Source organism: Apteryx rowi, unplaced genomic scaffold, assembly GCF_003343035.1.
Source record: "Apteryx rowi isolate R43461 unplaced genomic scaffold, aptRow1 scaffold_83, whole genome shotgun sequence".
In the NCBI taxonomy this organism is placed as follows: domain Eukaryota; kingdom Metazoa; phylum Chordata; class Aves; order Apterygiformes; family Apterygidae; genus Apteryx; species Apteryx rowi.
In genome coordinates, this window is record NW_020451127.1 from 1525899 (window position 1) to 1543883 (window position 17985).

A 17985-nucleotide genomic window follows, 5' to 3' on the forward strand; every position below is an offset into this window, starting at 1 on the left:
ACTGGAGCAAGTCCAGCGAAGGGCCACAAGGATGATTAGGGGACTGGAGCATCTCTCTTATGAGGAAAGGCTGAGAGAGCTTGGCCTGTTTAGCTTGGAGAAGAGAAGGCTGAGAGGAGATCTTATTAATGTGTACAAGTATCTAAAGGGAGGGTGTCAAGAGGATGGGACCAGACTCTTTTCAGTGGTGCCAAGCGAGAGGACGCGAGGCAACGGGCACAAACTGAAACACAGGAAGTTCTGTGTGAACATGAGGAAAAACTTCTTCACTGTGAGGGTGACAGAGCACTGGAMCAGGTTGCCCAGAGAGGTTGTGGAGTCTCCTTCTCTGGGGATATTCCAAACCCGCCTGGACGCGATCCTGTGCAACGTGCTCTAGGTGACCCTGCTTGAGCAGGGGGGTTGGACTTAGATGATCTGCAGAGGTCCCTTCCAACCTCAACCATTCTGTGATTCTGTGATTCTGTGGTTCAGCTGAAAATAATGGCTCATTTCTATCTTAACTTCACCTTCACTATTGGTGTAGTTAAATATTGCAAAAAGGTCAACAGTTCAGTGCTCTGTTTAATTCCCCCAAAACAATATATTTTCTGCCATTCCAAAAAAAACCCTGTCATTTCAGGTCAACCTGAAGTAATTGAGTGTCTCCTGAAAACACTGGGGACCAACCAGGAAACTGAAAACACAAGGTATCTGCAGAGTCTTATGTCTGGGTTTCTATCCTCCACAATGTCAGTATATTTTAGCTGTTCCTCATGAAGTCCAGGTGGTGCAACATGTAGTGTCATGGGTCACAGCCCATGTCCTAGTCAAGTGTCTGTATGCTGTACAGTGCCTTCCTACCATCAGATCACGAGCTGAACTAGAAATAACCAGAATGTCTCTAGGACAACGCTGGGAATAAAAGGTAGATGTACCAAAAGAGTTTCAGAAGACAGAAGGCCTGGGAAGTCAGGAGTGACTACCAGACAGTAGTGAGGTGATGGAGGTGAATGGGACTTGACTGTGTGCCCATGGGCAGTGGAGGAGTTTACGTGTATCACAGTTGTTTTGCGCAGAAAGTGATGGGAGACGGAACATTGTGTATTAATAGGTTTAAAAAGGTCTTTGTTTGGGGGGAAAAAAGCTTGTGGAAGACAAATGTGGTCTCAACACAGTGATACTGATCTTGATGGCCTTCTGGGCCTCTTTCCATCTGCTGCATTTCTGCTTCCTAAATCGGTCTCTGAAGAAAACCCTTCTCCTTCTCCAAAACTAGCCCTGCCATGGCTGAGTAAAAATCTTGCTGTTTGTATTAGGATTCCATAGAGTATTATGAAAAAAAAGAAGAATATTGTTTCTATTCTGTGGGGGGGTTCCTTGCTAGCATTTTCTAAATGCTTCCCCCCACATAACCTCCTGGTTGCTGGTTAGCAACAGTTTTATTAATAGGACTTCTTTCAGACTAAGTTATGACTGTGTTATCATGCACAGTGTTATGTGCTTGACTGAGATATTATGGGTTTATAAAAAACAAAAATTCCCTGAGATAAGAAGCTGTGAACGACGTAACAGCTCCAAGGGGTGCATCTCTCCAGGTCTTTCTTGGATGAAACCAGCATAATGCCACGGTTTAGGCAAGGGAACAGTAGCATTAGAGCCACAGCTGATGCCACTGGCTGGCCAGGTGAYAATCCCCTGAAGCCAAGATTGCTAAAAGAGCAGGGAAGCTGGCATAACACTTCCCATTCGCTATGGAAAGTATTTTACTCAGATGCCTAGTGTCTGCAAGGGACATATAGCACAACCAGCACATCGGGACAAGCRAAAGGAGGCAAGTCAGAGTCAAAGGCAGGTTTAGCAGTCGGCAGCTCTGTCTCTCATATGGGTTTGTAGCAAATACAGCCACCGTGAGCCTTGGTGCTCTAAGCATGTGGCTTTCGCAAGAATGCCCTTGCCTTAAAATCTCAGTGGCCAACAGAAAAAATGCCAGGGGAAAACTGAACTCTTCTGAAGCGTCAGTATATTAAAAACAAATGAACAAACAAAACCCTAAGGGAAATCATCCTCGTTTACTTCCAAGGAGCTGGAGAATGCAAAACTGTATCTGGGAAAGGAAATTTACTTTAATACTGTAAGTTTTGCACCCTCCAGCTTCGGGCAATGAGGGCTGCTCTGTTGACTGAGCTCACTGAAGTGTGGATGCTGCTGGTGTGCCAGGGGTATGTGCCCAGGGGCAGGAGCAGACCTGGGCTTTGGAGCTGCCTTTGGAGGCTTTTACTCCCTTGGATGCTGATTGCAGAGGAGAAGCAGAAGGTCTGGGTATGGGGCCACAGTTTATGGCTATAATGTCTCTGTGCTCAGTGCCTGTGGTAGACAGATGCRAGCCATCAACAGTCTGCTGGTGTAATGCTTCTGGCCTGGACCCCAGACCCCAGAGGCAGGGACTCCTTTGCCTACAGCTTGTCACAGCCTGTCCCCATATTTATAGCCTTTGCTTGGGGTCCCTGGGGTGGTTGCCCTGCTGTCCTCCTGGGCAGCTGCACCCTTGCTCTTGTCTCTCAGAGATGGCTTTGGTCTTATGTGCTCCATGATGTTCTGAGGGAGAGGGGAAGGGAAGCAAAACCCCAACCGTCTTTAATCTAAATATAGTCCGGAGGCAGAGTTCGTTCCACCCGCCTTCAATGATACCTTGTGGCTGAGTAAATGATGACTTGCCTTTCCCTACAGCTCCATGGTGGTATGTGTGGAGAGGGGAGAAAATAGCAGCAGCTGCCGCCCACACATCTGTGCTGCTTTCCTGAGAGGAAGCCGTGCCTGGGCGGTAGGTCTGGTCAAACCGTCTGTCACCACCTTGCCAGCTGTCATGCAGAGTCCTCCACTACTGAGTGGTGTTTTGTAGGGCCATGATTAGAGGTGAGGCACGCTCAGCCTTTCAGTTCAAGCCTCCCCTTTAATCTGGCCGTGGGAATTTGCAGTCGTCCTATTTTGCCCTGGCCCAGTTTCTCCTGGCCTGCCATCTGCCAAAGGGCTAACTCAGGCTTTCTGGGTGGAATTCACCATTAGAAAAGGACATCCACATCTGCGCTGGTCACCCAAGCTSCTTTTTTTGTCAGTGTAGAGTTAGTTAATTGAGCCACTCAATGAAGATGAGGCCATAATTCATCTCCTCCTCAAGTACAGACCTTAAACAAGTTAAATCGTGCCCTAGAAGTGCCCACTCCCCTCTGCTGATATAAATGGAACGTGGAGCAGCTGGCACATCTAGATGTCTGCGTATAGGCGTAGCTGAGATGAATCCTTTCCCAAGAACAATTCATCATAGTGGTTTAAACACAAACTGCCAGCAGCTCTGGTCTTATTTCATCCAGTCTGCCTATCGAAGACTAAATAAACTCCATATGCAATTGGCTTAAGTAAAGCCCTCAAAGCTTGATATAATTAGACACACTGGGCATAAGGCTGTATGCTGACAGTGCACCTGTAAAAATGTGTTCCTTGAAGGGAATTAATCTGAGGTATGTGGATTTGGGATAGGACCCAATCTATATGATTATAATCTTCATGACAGGGATGTGTTTGGATCCCTCAGCATGTTAGAAAGGGGAAGAGCATTAATATTCTTTCAGGGCTCCTTGCTTGCATTCCCTAAATGCTTCCTTCCAAAACCTGTTGGCTGCTTGGTTAGCAACTCTTTTATTGATTGGATATCTTTCAAGATAAATTATAACTGAGAATTGCARCAAAGTGGTAAACCCCTGAATGACCTAGTTCACATAAGGATTGAACAGGTCAGACAGAAATACAGAGGCCCGGTTTTCAACACTTGCAGAATTAGTGTTGAATCCTCTCTTCTGAGTGCACCAGATGTTTTCTGATTCCTCCTTCTCCTACACCAGAAGATGCCTGAAGTTCCTGGGAAACTTCTTYTGGGGATACAGATGCCTACAGGCACCTTAGCAAGATACCTTGTATGCTCAGAAACACTGTGGTAAGGAGAGATAGGCAGGGGACTGGGAGGAAGCATGTGGAGATGAATGTTTGGTCTGATGGATTAGGGACACTTCAGTGCTTAAATGAAGTACATAAATGAATAAGCTGGTGTTTTGGCATTTTCTGCCAAGGCAGCCTAAGCCGGGAAACCCCTCTGCACCAAAGAAATTGTCTTCAAGACTGGCTAGCACTGGTTATTTCAGAAGTTGATGCAGGATACCCTGCAAGTGGGGGTCTGGGAATCACCTTTCCTCAGGGACATTCTCAGCCACCAATAATGACAGATAATTAGAGTTGTCTGAAAGGAGTTTCCTGTCAGAGCAGGCAATGTAAAGGCAATGACATTGTATCAAACATAACAGAGGCCAGTGAAAAGAGCATTGGATGAGTCCTTTAATTTTCTGCTGGTGAGTGATTTTCTCTTCCCATGACTTAATTGTCTTGTCTAAAAAGTGGAAATGCTAATAGTAATGATTATCATTGCTCTAAAAATGCTCTAAAACATGCACACAATCAACATTGGGCTAGAAGATGGTATTTTCTTGAGGGATAGGTGGCGGAGAGGTGCAAATTCTTCAGGGAGTATCTACACTGGGAAGAGAAAGACCTTGCAGTGAATTTGCAGGATACTTATTCTGGAGCCATGTGCTGTGACCAACAAGATACACTGCTAATACCTGCCAGGAGCTGGTTTGCAACATAGCATCTAAAAGCATAGGTAGAGTGAATTTTGGTCTGTCTGTATCTGCCCCATAGGCGTGTGTCCTATGAATGCTAGAGCTCCTGGTGCTGCTCAGGGTATTTTGAGGCAGGAGGCCAGCTGGGAGCTGTCCACCAAGGTCTGGGTGGAAGGAAGGACCTGGAATTGTAATATCCTCACACCTCACAGCTGTCCTGGCTGCAGAGTTGAGGGAGTTGTCTACAGAGGGTCTAGACTGCTTTTGGGGTTAGATAACAGCTCAGTTATTTAATAGTGTGGAGATCCTGACTAGATGATGAAGGACTGTGTCCTGTCGTATTTCACCTTGAAACAAAGAAGGGGAGAGTTCGCTTTTGTGGTTCTCACGATGCCTTTGCTCCACTGTAAGCCTTTGGCTGCTTTACTACCAAGGAGCAAAATATAGTATTAAGGAAGCAATGAGAGATGRTCAGGTTCATAAGGAAGTTTGACCCAAAATATGTGGGGCTGTGCATATGTTGYGGGGAAGAGGGTTGTATGTGTCCATAGCAGAATGCTTCCAAGGGTGTGTGCTCGTGCATTGCTAAGTCTATACCTATTGTAGCTTGCATATGTGTATTTGCACGTTTGTGCATACTAAGATATGTTTTCTCTTTATTAATGCATTCATTCTAATGGTGATCTGCAAATCTTCCTGCGCTACAGGAATGTCCCTGTCAGTAGAGACATCTATGTTGTTGGTATTCTCTGAGTAACAGGTGTGGCTGACTCCCTCACTAAGGGCAAAAAAGGTGATATTTATTGGTGTGAGCGGAGCAAAAGGTGGATCTTAGGTCACCAACCTCCCTGTTGGGAAGGGCGCAAGTACCCTTGGGAAGGGTACAATAACATGGCAAGAATGCCCCAAAACACTCTCCTAAACCTTGATCAAGGACCTCCTGAGCTAAGTATTTMTGTATATTTAGTAAACCTCAATGAACTTCCCTTGCAAGAAGTGGTTCCATCTCCCTTTGCACAYGTGTAGACTGAGAGCATCAACGGTATCCTGTGATGGGGAGTTCCACAATTCAGCTCTAAGAGTGAAGAACCACATCCCTCACTTTGCTTTGAGCCTGAGTCCTGCTACCCTTGCTTGATACCTCCTAGTTCTTGTGCTGGAAAAGACTGTGGAAAGTAGATCTCAATCTGTCTTCAGATAATCCCCTTTCAGCTAAGCAACCTAGGATTTACCATGGTGCTGCCATAATCATCTSAGGGAAGGGCATCAGCAGCATAGGATGAACTTGGGATAGGGGAAAGAATACAGCAGGGATGTAGGGGCAGCAGAAGSATGGGCAAAGGGCATCTGCAGCCTTGTGGTGGGGGCAGAGGTCCTAAAGGTGGGGCTAGTTGAAAAGGGAAGGTGGAGGAGGAAAGAAGAGGCATCTACAGGCTCCATAAAATAATTTTCTTGGGTTTATGAGCCACTGTAGTCTCTTCCATGGACATCACGAGCACCCAGAACCATAACACAGAGACTAACCTAGAACTTTTATTTTTTTCAGTTTTCTGGTTTTATCTGGCTGTTATTATTTTTCTTTTCTAGGTTGAATTCACCCCTGATCAGATTGAAGGTGAGGAAGATCTGTTTCTCTTCCCTGCAGAGTAAATRCCATCATGGGGAGGTGCTGGCAAGTGTTGGAGTGGACACTGGTGTGACACTTAGTGCTCTTTTCAGGAGGTTGTACTTTAATTCATAGTCTTGCTATGCTGTCCACTTTTATGAGTGTCCCTAACATCTCTGGACCCCTTCTGAGATCTTAAATCAGTGAAGAACCATACATATTCAGAGAGCTTCTGTCCTTGCCTTTATTGCCTAACTAGGGAAGGAAAACAGAGGAAGAAGTGATGTTACGAAGCACTCATAAAAGGCCAGTCAGGGCCTGGGATACGAATGTGATCACCTGTCTTTCTGTGTTAGCAACAGCTGATAGTATATATCTCATGAGTCCTAAGCAAGAAGTAGACTCTGGTAGTTTTTGCTAGAGCAGGAGGATTCTTTGCTTTACCCACATGGACAGATATAAAGTCCAAAAGTTCAGGTMACAGCAAAGAAGGTAGTTGTACAGAAGAAAGTGGAATATAGATCTCTTCCTTAAATCATCCCCAAACCGGGTTGGCACAGTGGTGCTTGAGGCACATAGTTCCTGAGCTCTCTCACCTCTGCCCTGACCCTGCAAATAATCTTCTGGAGGATGAGGAGGACTTTCATTTACTCTGATTAAACCAGGATCAGTCACTCTCCTGCCTCATCCCTGCTTCGAATGCTACTGAGTTAGTCAAGGGAAAAGTCATGCAGCATGGAGATTAAACCCATGTAGAGTGTATGTATTTCATTACAGGCAACACCAGGTCCATTCTGACAATGASAGAAAAACAAAAACACATAAAAACCCTCAGTACAAACATATCTTCTTTCTCTAAAAAAGCTTACCAATAAAATACAAACAGAAAGTCTCCCAGCCCGSTCTTTGAGAACTTTTTCCCTGTATTCAATTGGAATTTAATCTGTTGCAGTTTTGTGACAGCTCTCCAGGAACCAGCAAATAATGACAGTAATTTTWTTTTATTTTATTTCAAACAAAAACATCAGCTTCAGTTTCTGAACCCTTTGTCCCAGCCCATGAAACTGATACTGAAACCTCATGCATGTTGTCCTGGGAACACTACCCACTGCAGCTGTCCCCTTTTTTCTCAATTGGCAGGCTGCTTTTTACTTTAAGGATAATTGATAGATGGGGTTGAACATCTGGCATAATTTTACTTTGGTCTTTAAAAGCTTGGCAGAGCTTGGCAGAGCCTATCAAAGTTGGTATCAGAAAATGGGTTAACCAGAACGGATGAAAAAAATCACAGACAGCCCAACCTGGTGACTGGTTCAAGACCCACTGCAAGGCTTTAGTTTTTGTCTTCTAACAACAAGGTGAAAAGGTGACTCATGATTTGAGACAACTGCTTATTTCTGGGAATCTGCTCCTTGCCAGTCCCAAAGCCATGGGAGAACCMTAGGAAAGGCCCATTTTTGAGCCACAAACCTTTGAACCGTTCCAGCARCACAGGGCAACTGGATCTACYAACACCTAATGCCTTGGGGATTAGMTAGGGCCCGTCTRGTTTCTATGCCTTGTTTCTCTCTCCCTCCCAACCCCAGCTAGCTCTAGGGAGGAWATCAGAGAATGGAAAAAAGAAGGCCTATTCAGAGCATGGTGGGTGCTTACCTGGCCATCAGCCAGACATGGCTAGGAAATGGCCAATTGAGACCAACCTCAGGGCTGTCCTATAGAGTAGCAGAGCTATAGACAGTGTAGACCATCTCTAAAAGCAGCAAGTTGYATCTTCCTTCTTTACACCAGCCCTCTTCCAGCTGTACTCGCTGTATACTAGGAGCAGAGCTGGTAATACCAGACTTGTGGAACAGAATCTCCCTGAAATATCAAAGAAAAAGCAATGGGGCAGCAAACAGATAACATCATGCGTGTGAGAAATACTCTGAGACTTCCATGTTAGCCACAGCAAGAYAACAGAAAGTTATCCTGTGAACCAGCATTGCAGCAAGACACTAAACCCATGCAAGGTTCATCCCGTGGCTGGTTCATCAGTTCTACCATGATTTGGAAGGAGTGCCTAGTGGGGACTGAGCAGAAAAACGTTGCCCTTCTTTCAGTTCCTTGATATCTTTCCTTGGCTCTTCTGGTCCTTTTGTGCTCTCTTTTTCTTCACCTGATCTTTAGAAGGTTCTAAGGTTCTTAGATGAGTAGATAGATAGATGGACATACAGACAGACAGATAGTAGATAGATAGATAGATAGATAGATAGATAGATACTTTTAGGTAGAGCTTAGACAAACCAGGAGTAGTATTATGCCTACTTTATGGTCTAGGGTTGTCCCTGGGATTGTCACTTGCTCAGGCTGTCCTCTATACTCATGTGCATAGGTTAAAACCTTGCCAGTTCAACAATGCTGCCAGTATAAAAATGTGGATGATCAGTGGTCCAGTGCTATTTTACTTTGCATTAAAAATATTGGTTAGAGACCCAGCACCACTTGCCATAATTTAGAACTGCTTTACTGGCCATTGGCACAATGTGAGAGCTGGGACTCACAGGAGCTCTGGATTAATATGTCTTTTAGATTTTCTCCTTYTCATTCTGTCCTCTCTCTCACAAACTTCCAAGATTGTCAGGTCTCACTTGCTTGTGGGTTTCATCTGAACCTGTTGTTTTCTGGGTTCTTTTTCAGATATGTGTTGTACTGTTAGGCTTGTCAAACTCTGAAAGTCATAACAAGGTCAAGGTCACCTGCCATACCTTTTGTATGCAGAAGAAAAATAAACCAGACCTCTAATGTATAATAATCACCTCTCTTTCTCTCTCTCACCATTGACCAGAAGGGGACCTAGCTGTCTCACTGAGACTAGATGCTTCCCTGTTAGTGTGCTGAAATTAGGTCAATATTAACTCCATCCTGCGTGTCAGATATCCCTTGCTAAGGAAAAGACTTTGCTATACCAGACTCACTTCCCTGCCTGGAGGCAGTGTAATGCCAACCCCCAAAATGTTAATCTCAGAGGGGAAAGAATGGTCTGTGGGTGAAGCCATGTGYTACACACCCATCTTTTCATGTTCTCCTGCCTTGACCGCGAGTGAAATTCTTTGGTGGTGGCAATGTATATTTATGAAACTGGATTTCTGGCCCTTCTCTCCCCTGCTCCATAGCTGAAAAAAGGAGAAGAACATGAGCTGTTCAAGATGGGAAGATAGGTAGCAATTAGTCATATGAAAATATACACTGCTTCTGCCAGTGYTTTAACGGCTAACAGAAGGCAAAGGAGTCCATAGCCACGTTGGTTTCATTGCTTTGGTGGAAACTTGCATTAAACCATCAAATGTCAAAAAGAAAAAAAAAAGAAAAAAAGAAAAAGGAATAAAAAATAGACTGCTTCTGCATATTGACAAAATGGAGCTTCCAAACCCACAGACCAATGCTCTGGTGAGAGATGGTTAAATCTAAATTTAAAAAAAGAAAAAAAAAAGAGGGAAATGTAAGCTATCAGTGTCTATGATGAACTGCGAGCCCTTAGGAGATGGCGTGAAGGGTGTTCAGGCRGCTGGTCTCAGGGGGTACATAGGTGGCAGGTGATGGTGTAGCTCGGGGAGGTAGGTGGATTTCCCCTCCACCTGGGATTCTGAGACTCCTAGAAAAGGAGTGGAGCAGGGGACAGCCTGGTGTGGGGCTCTTGCCCACTCCTCCTGTCTGCAAGGAGCCCATGGAAATCCGCTATTGCCCTCTGCTGGAGATGGTACGTGGGCTCCAGCTGGCCACGAAGGAGGCAAGGAGAGAGAAGCAGTCAGGGAGAGAAAGCAAGAGAGACCGAAAGAAGATACAATGCAGAGAAGAAAACAATGAAAGCGTTAATTAGCCCATAATGAGAAAGTGAATTGAAAATGTTGGATGAGGAAGGAAATGAGTAGGGAAGGTAAAGATAATGACAAAGATGAAAAGGAAGAGTGAAAGGAGGAGGCGAGGCAAAGAGAGCAATACTGGAAGAAGGAAGGAGAGAGGGAAATATGCCAAGGAGAAGAAAGAAAGAAAAAAAAGAGGGAATGGGAATAAAGGGGAGGAGAAGGTATTGAGAAGGAAAAGGTGGAGAAAATATGGAATGCGGAATGAATGGCTAAATGAATGAATAGATCAGGATCTAGGGAAGAAAGATAGCCTTGCCGTGTCTGGTGGGTGGGAGAGAATCACATACAGCAGAAGAGTAACAGCAGGACAAGGGGCTGATTCAGRGATTCACAGCTTTAAAGCCAAAGGGATATCTGTGATCAAGTCCAAACTCTGCCTCATGCAGTGTGTTCGGCAAAGGGTAACTGCATATTACTGTTACTTGTACCCTGAGATACTCCTCTGTCTCTGTGGTRTGTCTATAACCCCGGCATGGAGAGTGAGCCCTGGTAAAAAAATTTCTACGCTGACCCCATTAAACGGTGGTAGAAGTAAAGCATAGAAATGAGGGACCCACTCCCATGGGAATACTCTTGTCAAAATATTGCTACTAGCACTTGTGGGGGGCTCACCCTCAYCTCTCTGGTAAAGAGAAAACATGAGGTTACGTTCACAAGGATGTGGTGGAGAAGAGCTGTCTGTCTTGCAAGGGGAAGAACTCTGCTTGGTAGCAGAAGGGAAATCAGGCAGATGTGAAACCATTTGAGGGAATTGTTGCATATCCATGCATGAGATCTGGTCAGGCATCAGTAGCTGTTGGCAAACCCAACCTGACTTCTCCAGATGCAATTTGATCTGGTGTTAGGAAAAAAAAAATTTTTAGAGGATCCTTCTAGATCTCCTCCTGGAAACTGTTAATTATGACGATTATTTAATTAAAAGTCTTTCTACACACCTTCACCCTCCCCCACCAATAGACTGTTTGTTGTGTGATCGTTCCAGTAGATGATCATGGCTTATCTCATTACCTGATAATGGAAATGCTCCTTTGTCTCAGTGGATTGTGTCAGTGCTCTCTAAATGTTAAGCGATCGATAGGATATCCAGTTAGCTAACGAGCAGAACTGCTATTGAATTCTATGCCATCATGAGYGCTCTTGCTGAGCTGGAAAGCTCTCAAGGCCAACCATTTGGATGAAGTTTTCTGTATGTCCTGACGCAAGCTGAGCTGGAAATACCACAAGAAGAGCATTTGACCCCTCTGATTCCACTCCTTGGTTGAACCGGAAAATGCAGGGGAGGAGGAATACAAACATTACAGATAACAACAACAACAAAGCTCATCARACTTGTTCCCAAACTGCAAAATAAAAGGGTCAGGCTGAGTTAGTTAGAAGAAAGGACTCAGCTTGCTTTGACTTTATCTGAGGGATCATGGTATACATTTCTTTCTTTTCTTTTCTCTCTTATTGTCTTCCAGAATTTAAGGAAGCGTTCTCACTCTTTGACCGAACTCCAAAATCTGAGATGAAAATCACATATGCACAATGCGGAGATGTCTTGAGAGCTTTGGGGCAGAATCCAACCCAAGCTGAGGTCATGAAGGTGCTTGGCAGACCCAAACCAGAAGGTTGGTGACCTCCTCTGTGTTTGTTTTGAAAAACAGCACTCCAAGAATTAATGGTCAGGCCAAGCAGATAAGGTCTCTGTTTTCTGATGGAAAGATTTACTGTGAAGTGACTGAGGGTATGGAACAGCCCCCTGCAAATTTCCGGCAGAACTGTAACTGAGGGAAAAGCTTCTCTTCAGTCAGTATAATTGACTCAAATTTAGGAGACTGAATTCATTTAATGGCCCTGTGTTTCAGTGTATTTTACAGTGACAATTTCTTACCTTTTAAAATTGTTTTGATGACAGGCATTCACTTGTGTTTAGTAAAGACTCAGATTTTTTGAAGACATCCACAGAAACAGAGGGATAGACTGAACCTGAGGACACAGCTTGCACTACAAAAATGCATATCAGAGGGTCTGTAATGATTGCAGTGGGGGTCTCCCTTAAAAGTTCGTCATACTCAGGGTATCTGCTCAGAACAAGGAAAAGATTTTCTAGACCATATCTATACTCAGGAATTTYCTAGATGACTTCTCTTGCCCTTATTTCCATTTACGCTAATGGGAACTGAGAACTAGGCCCTCATTCAACAACTGTGGAATTTCAGGATATGGTAATGAAACAGTGGCAGATGGGATAAGTAGCCAAGAAGGAGCCATYGTGCCCTATGATCCTGCTTTTGAAAAGTAAAAAGTTAGGGAAATGGGATACGCAGCCCCAGTCCTGCCAGGGTAAGGACATTCCCCTAATCACTCTGAAGTTCCTCTCCCAGTTTGTTTTTTAAGATCTCTGCATTACAGGGCTGCAAATAAAAGCTGATTTCATACCAACAATGAGCTCCTCTTATTCTCTGTCTTMTGCTTAGTTTCATCTTTTTGCATTRCATCAAGCAGCCTTGGGACTCTAACAGAATTTRCTTTCCTTGACATTTGCATGTGTCAGATACAAGACAGGTACAGATCAATCTGTTCAAAAACRTACTTCTCTCTCTTTCCCAGAGCTCTTGTTCCCCCTCTGGCTAGCTGTTCCTCCATCTGTACTTAAGATATTCCTATGCTCTACTCATTCCCTTTAGCYGGCAATTTTTGCCAAGGTTCTCCTAACCCTCACCACCAATCCACTCTGAATGTCCCATGGTTAGTTCTCAGCTCTCCCAGAATTCACCAAAACTTTTGTTTCAATCTGTGTCTTTGCAGAAATGAACTCCAAGATGCTCGACTTTGAGACCTTCCTGCCCATGCTCCAGCATATTTCCAAGACGAAAGACACAGGCACCTACGAGGACTTTGTGGAGGGTCTGCGCGTGTTTGACAAGGAGGGAAATGGAACTGTGATGGGGGCTGAGCTCCGCCACGTTTTGGCTACGCTGGGTAAGGAAAACCTTTCCTCATGCGATGTCATTGGTGAAATCTTTCCCATACAGTGTGTAGCATGCTGGGTTATGTAAAACACCTTTACGGAGAGAACGACTGGGCAAGATTTCAGTCATCATTTTGTTYTTGGTAATCAGGACAGAAAAAGTTCTTTAATAATGATGCTAAAGATCACTGATTTATAGCTGAAACAATGTTTGTCTTTTCTTCCTTCCCCCCTTTTTTTCCTTCCTTTCTTCTGTCCTAGTTCTAGCGTTTCATTTCTCCAGTAAATATTATATTTCTATGACCAGAATATTATCCAAACAGTGGAAAATCCATCTATCTCTTCAGTGTTTATCTTCAATTTTTCTGAATCTTCAAGCAAAGTTTTAAGATGAAGCACTTTTCTAATAGTCATTTGTTTAACAGAAGTCTCTCTGAAATGGATAAACTTTTTTTTTAAAGGAGGAATCAATATTTTTCCCTCCTCTCAAATTCTGACTTGAGAATCTCAGTGTTTCACAGAGAGTGATGACAACAGCATGAATGCTGGACAAAAATTTTGGCTGTAACTTAATGACAGGTTTCCAATTTGGATCATAAGGCACTGACATCTTGTCATCTGAATCCAGTAAGCATTTCTCAAGATCAGCCTTTTCTACTAGTGCTTGCCTACTGTTATAAAAAGTGAGATTTGATTTAGACCAGAGGATTCCAGTGATGGGTTTTGACCTGCGATATTGTTTCAAAGATCCAAATCTTTTATGCCCAGGGATTTCAGTTCCATGACACATCCATCTCTATTAATGACACACAAAAAATAAGGAAAACAACGCTAAGTACCTGTTTTCACTGATGCTATTGGATCAGTCTGGGGTCCAAATTCAATGATGACACAAACACACACAAAGCCAGGATTGATGGACCATCTAACCTTATCTTGGACAAAGAAACCACGGTCAGTTTTGTGAGTTTCACTGTACTACAAAAAATCAATTTTGTATTTGCCCTTTTGTTTCCAATAACCCAGACCAATGTGTCAATGACTGATTTTCAAGCATTCATAGGAAGTACTTAAATCCAAAGAGTTAGCACTGCTGTTTAGATTGGTATTCCTAAATACTGGCCAAATCCTAGGCACAGACAAATATTCTGTAAATTGGCATACTTTTCTGTTCACTTTTCAAAAATTCAATTGAATTGCCACAGATTCACATCAGCTGAGGACTTGCCCCTGTGTGTGAGAAGTCAGTGATGAAAAARTGCATCAGTACTTTTCAGTACAGCAACATCAGTAGCAGAGCACACCCGATACCTTTTTTTTTAAATGATTTCAATCGACATCACCTTAAAATTTCTCCCACTCATTTCTGGAAGGACATTAATCCCATTAATGCCAGTACATAGAATAGGGGACTGGATTAGGTTGGTCTCTTTGCCTTACAGACAAAGAAGTACCTAATATGTACATAATTCAATYAAATGCTGTAGATCACATCCTAAGCAGAGATCCTAAGTTTGATCTTAAAATTTTCCTGAACCTGAAACTCAGAGGCAAACTACAGGGTGACTTTACAGAGAGTTTGCCCAGTGATGACTTGGTCAAAAGTGACTAAAGCCTTCAAGATTTGGCACTTAGAGTAAGTTTATTCTTAGAAGAATGACTATGGGAACATGATATCATGTGGGTTTCCTTATTTATTCTCTCTTCATGGTTTTCAGATCAAATTTTCTCAGTTTGCAAGTTCAAAAGTCACTTTTCTAGCAGTCAGCACCACAAATTGAACTGAGAGAAAATCTTTGTCTCTCCTCTCTTCCCTCTCACTCTCTTTGGTAGTCTTTGATCCTTTGAACTGTGCTTCATAAATTCTTAAAAAAAAAAAAAAAAGGTTCAGGTACTAAGGTACTGAACAGGCATTTTGTTTTCCCTGCAGGTGAGAGGTTGACTGAAGAGGAAGTTGATAAGCTGATGGCTGGTCAGGAAGATGCCAATGGTTGTATCAACTATGAAGGTAAGTATGAGCAGTCTGGTCTGTGCAGTGACCATGTGCTTGAAGACTTTGTTCCAGTTATTCTGTGAAAGCTTAAGTCCAAGGAAAATCTTATTCCCAATGATCAGAATATGAACTTTTTGCAAATTTTAGAGCGATTCAGATTCTGTAATCCACCTGAGACTCCTTATCTGTAATAAGGTTACTTGTACTTTCCATGGCTGATAATGGCCATGGGCCTTTCAAAGAGGCTGGTAGGGTCATTCTTATCTTGCTCTACATATTTATTTTTATTTTTGCTTTATTTTTTCTACCTACACCCACAGTTCCTTGTCCCCCCAAAAGGCAAGAGATCTCTTTTGGGAGATCCCTGGTGGTAATCATTGTTTTACTTAAAAAAAATCAGCAAAAAGTGTTATCCTTAGGTTCCTCTTTGAAGTCCTAAGAATCCTACAAGCACTGAACAAAGACTCCCAGTCTATTCCATTACKGATGTAGAAAGCCAGAGTAAAGGGAGTTGGTTATGAGTAAATGGACCACGGTTCTCTCGGGCATCTTGCAAACCTGCACACTTTAAGCTCTTCAGTAAAGCCACAACATGCTTTAGGGATCATGAACACACATTATGATGCACCTCTTTGAAGGTGATATTGTTAACTAGCACCTGACTTTTGTATCATCTTCACTGAACCTTTTATGATTGGTCTTCTACTTTCAAATGCTATACTAGTGATCTGAGCTCAGGGAAATCTGTCTTACCTGTAGTTTATTGGTAGGAACCTGTAGATTTAGCCAAACCACGTGATGCCTGAATGTGTGATGAATTCAGAGAAATCCATAATATGGAGGATCACTGGGAAGGAAAAAATATTTCTTATTGATGAATACATTTCTCCATTTCCTTTTGAATCCAAAATTATATTTAAAAAAATACGGTTTTAAAATGAGGAAAAAGGAAACCCCAAACTTTTTGAAAGAAAAGCTTAATTATCGTGTTTGTTTCTAAACCTGAGCTCACTGGAGAGATGCAGTCATGATACTGAATTGGTTAGCTACTGTGGATTCTGGAGATTCACTCCAGAAGTACTTTCAGTGCCCCCTGACTTCAGTATAAATGTGGTGAAGCCTTGAGAGCCTTTCTAGGTGAGGACCCGGAATTTCTCATGGCTGTATGCTTTGGAAAGGCGGCTCTGTATGGCAGCCAGGGGCAAGGATTAAGCAAGCTATGGATTGACTAACGTGTGTRTTCATTTCCACTGCCTACCTAGACTGATGGCTACGCTACACTGTATATATATTATTTTAAGGATTTACAAAGCTTTTAGCACTAAAGTACTTGGAGTCTTATTTACAAAGCGACATTGTCTTCATTGTATCAGACTAGGYGAGAGGAATGAATTTAAATAGCAGCCAAGCTGAACAGAGGTACTGAGACATTATTGAGTTTAATGAAGGGAAATTGATAAATAATCCTTCTGTTTCTATTCTTTCCAGCTTTTGTGAAACATATTATGGCTAACTGAATACCAGGTAAGTCTCTTCTGTCCTCCTTGCGTATTCTATTATTTTGGTTTTGATTTCTGAGATCAGCTTGGGGAAAGTGCAAGTGGTTAATCAGGGAGAGGGAGAATTTTCAGCAAGGAATAGGCCAAGAATGAGTAAAGCAGTATCTTCATCCTATCAACTGCACAGCAGATCAGTGGCCTTACTGTAATTGTCCAGTGATTCTGGATGTCTCTATCTTAGGGAGCCCAACAGAGAGTATAAGGCTTTGATTTCCAAAGAACAAATGCTCATTCCTTTTTGACAACTAGAAATGTTAAAGGATGCACATTTTGGATGCCCTCTTACAAGTCTCTGCTCCTAAAATTTTCCTTAAAAAATCCAGAAGACAGAATTGAGCTGATTATAGAAAGAGTGGGCAATAAATACAAGGAGGAGTAGAAAAAGAGTGATGCATGACTATGTTACTGAACCTACAGCTGGAGGATAATTACTGGCCTTCCATAARTCTGGCTCCCAATCTTTCCTGGCAAATTGAATGATTTTCCAGAAAAAGACATGAGTTTTGTCCCACATATCTTCTCTGACTTTATTCGGTRGTGTTCTCCAAACCAGAGTACCATTAAGGGTATCTCAGTCTTGCCATTGCAAATGAGCTGAACTTCATTTCCAGTATTCACTGGTCATGGTTTATTTTGTATTCCTGGAAAAGGTGCCAGATGTTTTGAACTGGTATTCACCAATATTTATCTCTGTTCAGCTTTTGGGGAAGGTCTGACCTGAGAGTTAACCAGCTCTATCTATTCTGCAAAGTATCCGATAAACTGGGAAAGACACTGCCTTTCTTTGGGTTTGTTCTGTTGTTGTTTTTTTTTTCTTTTTCCTTTGCCTTTTGTTTATTTTTCTACTCTGTCCTGACCGGGCCTGGCTTTGTTTGCTTTTGGAGCTGACATTATTCCAGCCCGCAAGACCTGTCTGCTGTGTGGTGACTTTTAATTATGTTCACTGGCACCCTAGGGAGTGAGTTAAGCAGGAGTCAAATCCCGGTCTTTGAGACTTTTGTTCCAAGATAAAATTGACCAAAATGTAAAATGGCTAAAAAGCTGATTGCTTTTTCTTATTATGGTTGAGTTTTCTTTCTACAGGCTTTTATCTTCTCCGAACATACTGACTCCCAGTTTTAGATTCCAAAGATTTGAACTGGCCCACAGCCAAAGTGGTAATCCCACARCTAGCATGATTCTTACTTGTTGTTTAGAGATGGTCTCAAGCATTAATCCCATCCTAAACCTGCTGCCATGGGAAATTCCCATTCTGATGCCAAAAGTCTTTCTAGTCCCCTGAAGCAGGATCAGCCACCAAAGGAGACAAGTGAGCAGTGGTAT

General features: G+C 42.9%; 1 protein-coding gene across 1 annotated transcript in view; it reads left to right on the plus strand.

Annotated features, from left to right (window-relative positions):
- The window catches only part of MYL3 (myosin light chain 3), a 37647-nt gene that overhangs the window by 17000 nt on the left and 2662 nt on the right, over positions 1–17985 (plus strand). Inside the window, exons 2-6 of the mRNA XM_026089783.1 lie at positions 6237–6264; positions 11618–11767; positions 12948–13121; positions 15041–15118; positions 16592–16627. Of these exons, the coding sequence (XP_025945568.1) occupies positions 6237–6264; positions 11618–11767; positions 12948–13121; positions 15041–15118; positions 16592–16620 (459 nt within the window). The 3' untranslated portion in view covers positions 16621–16627. The remainder of the gene's footprint in view (positions 1–6236; positions 6265–11617; positions 11768–12947; positions 13122–15040; positions 15119–16591; positions 16628–17985) is intronic.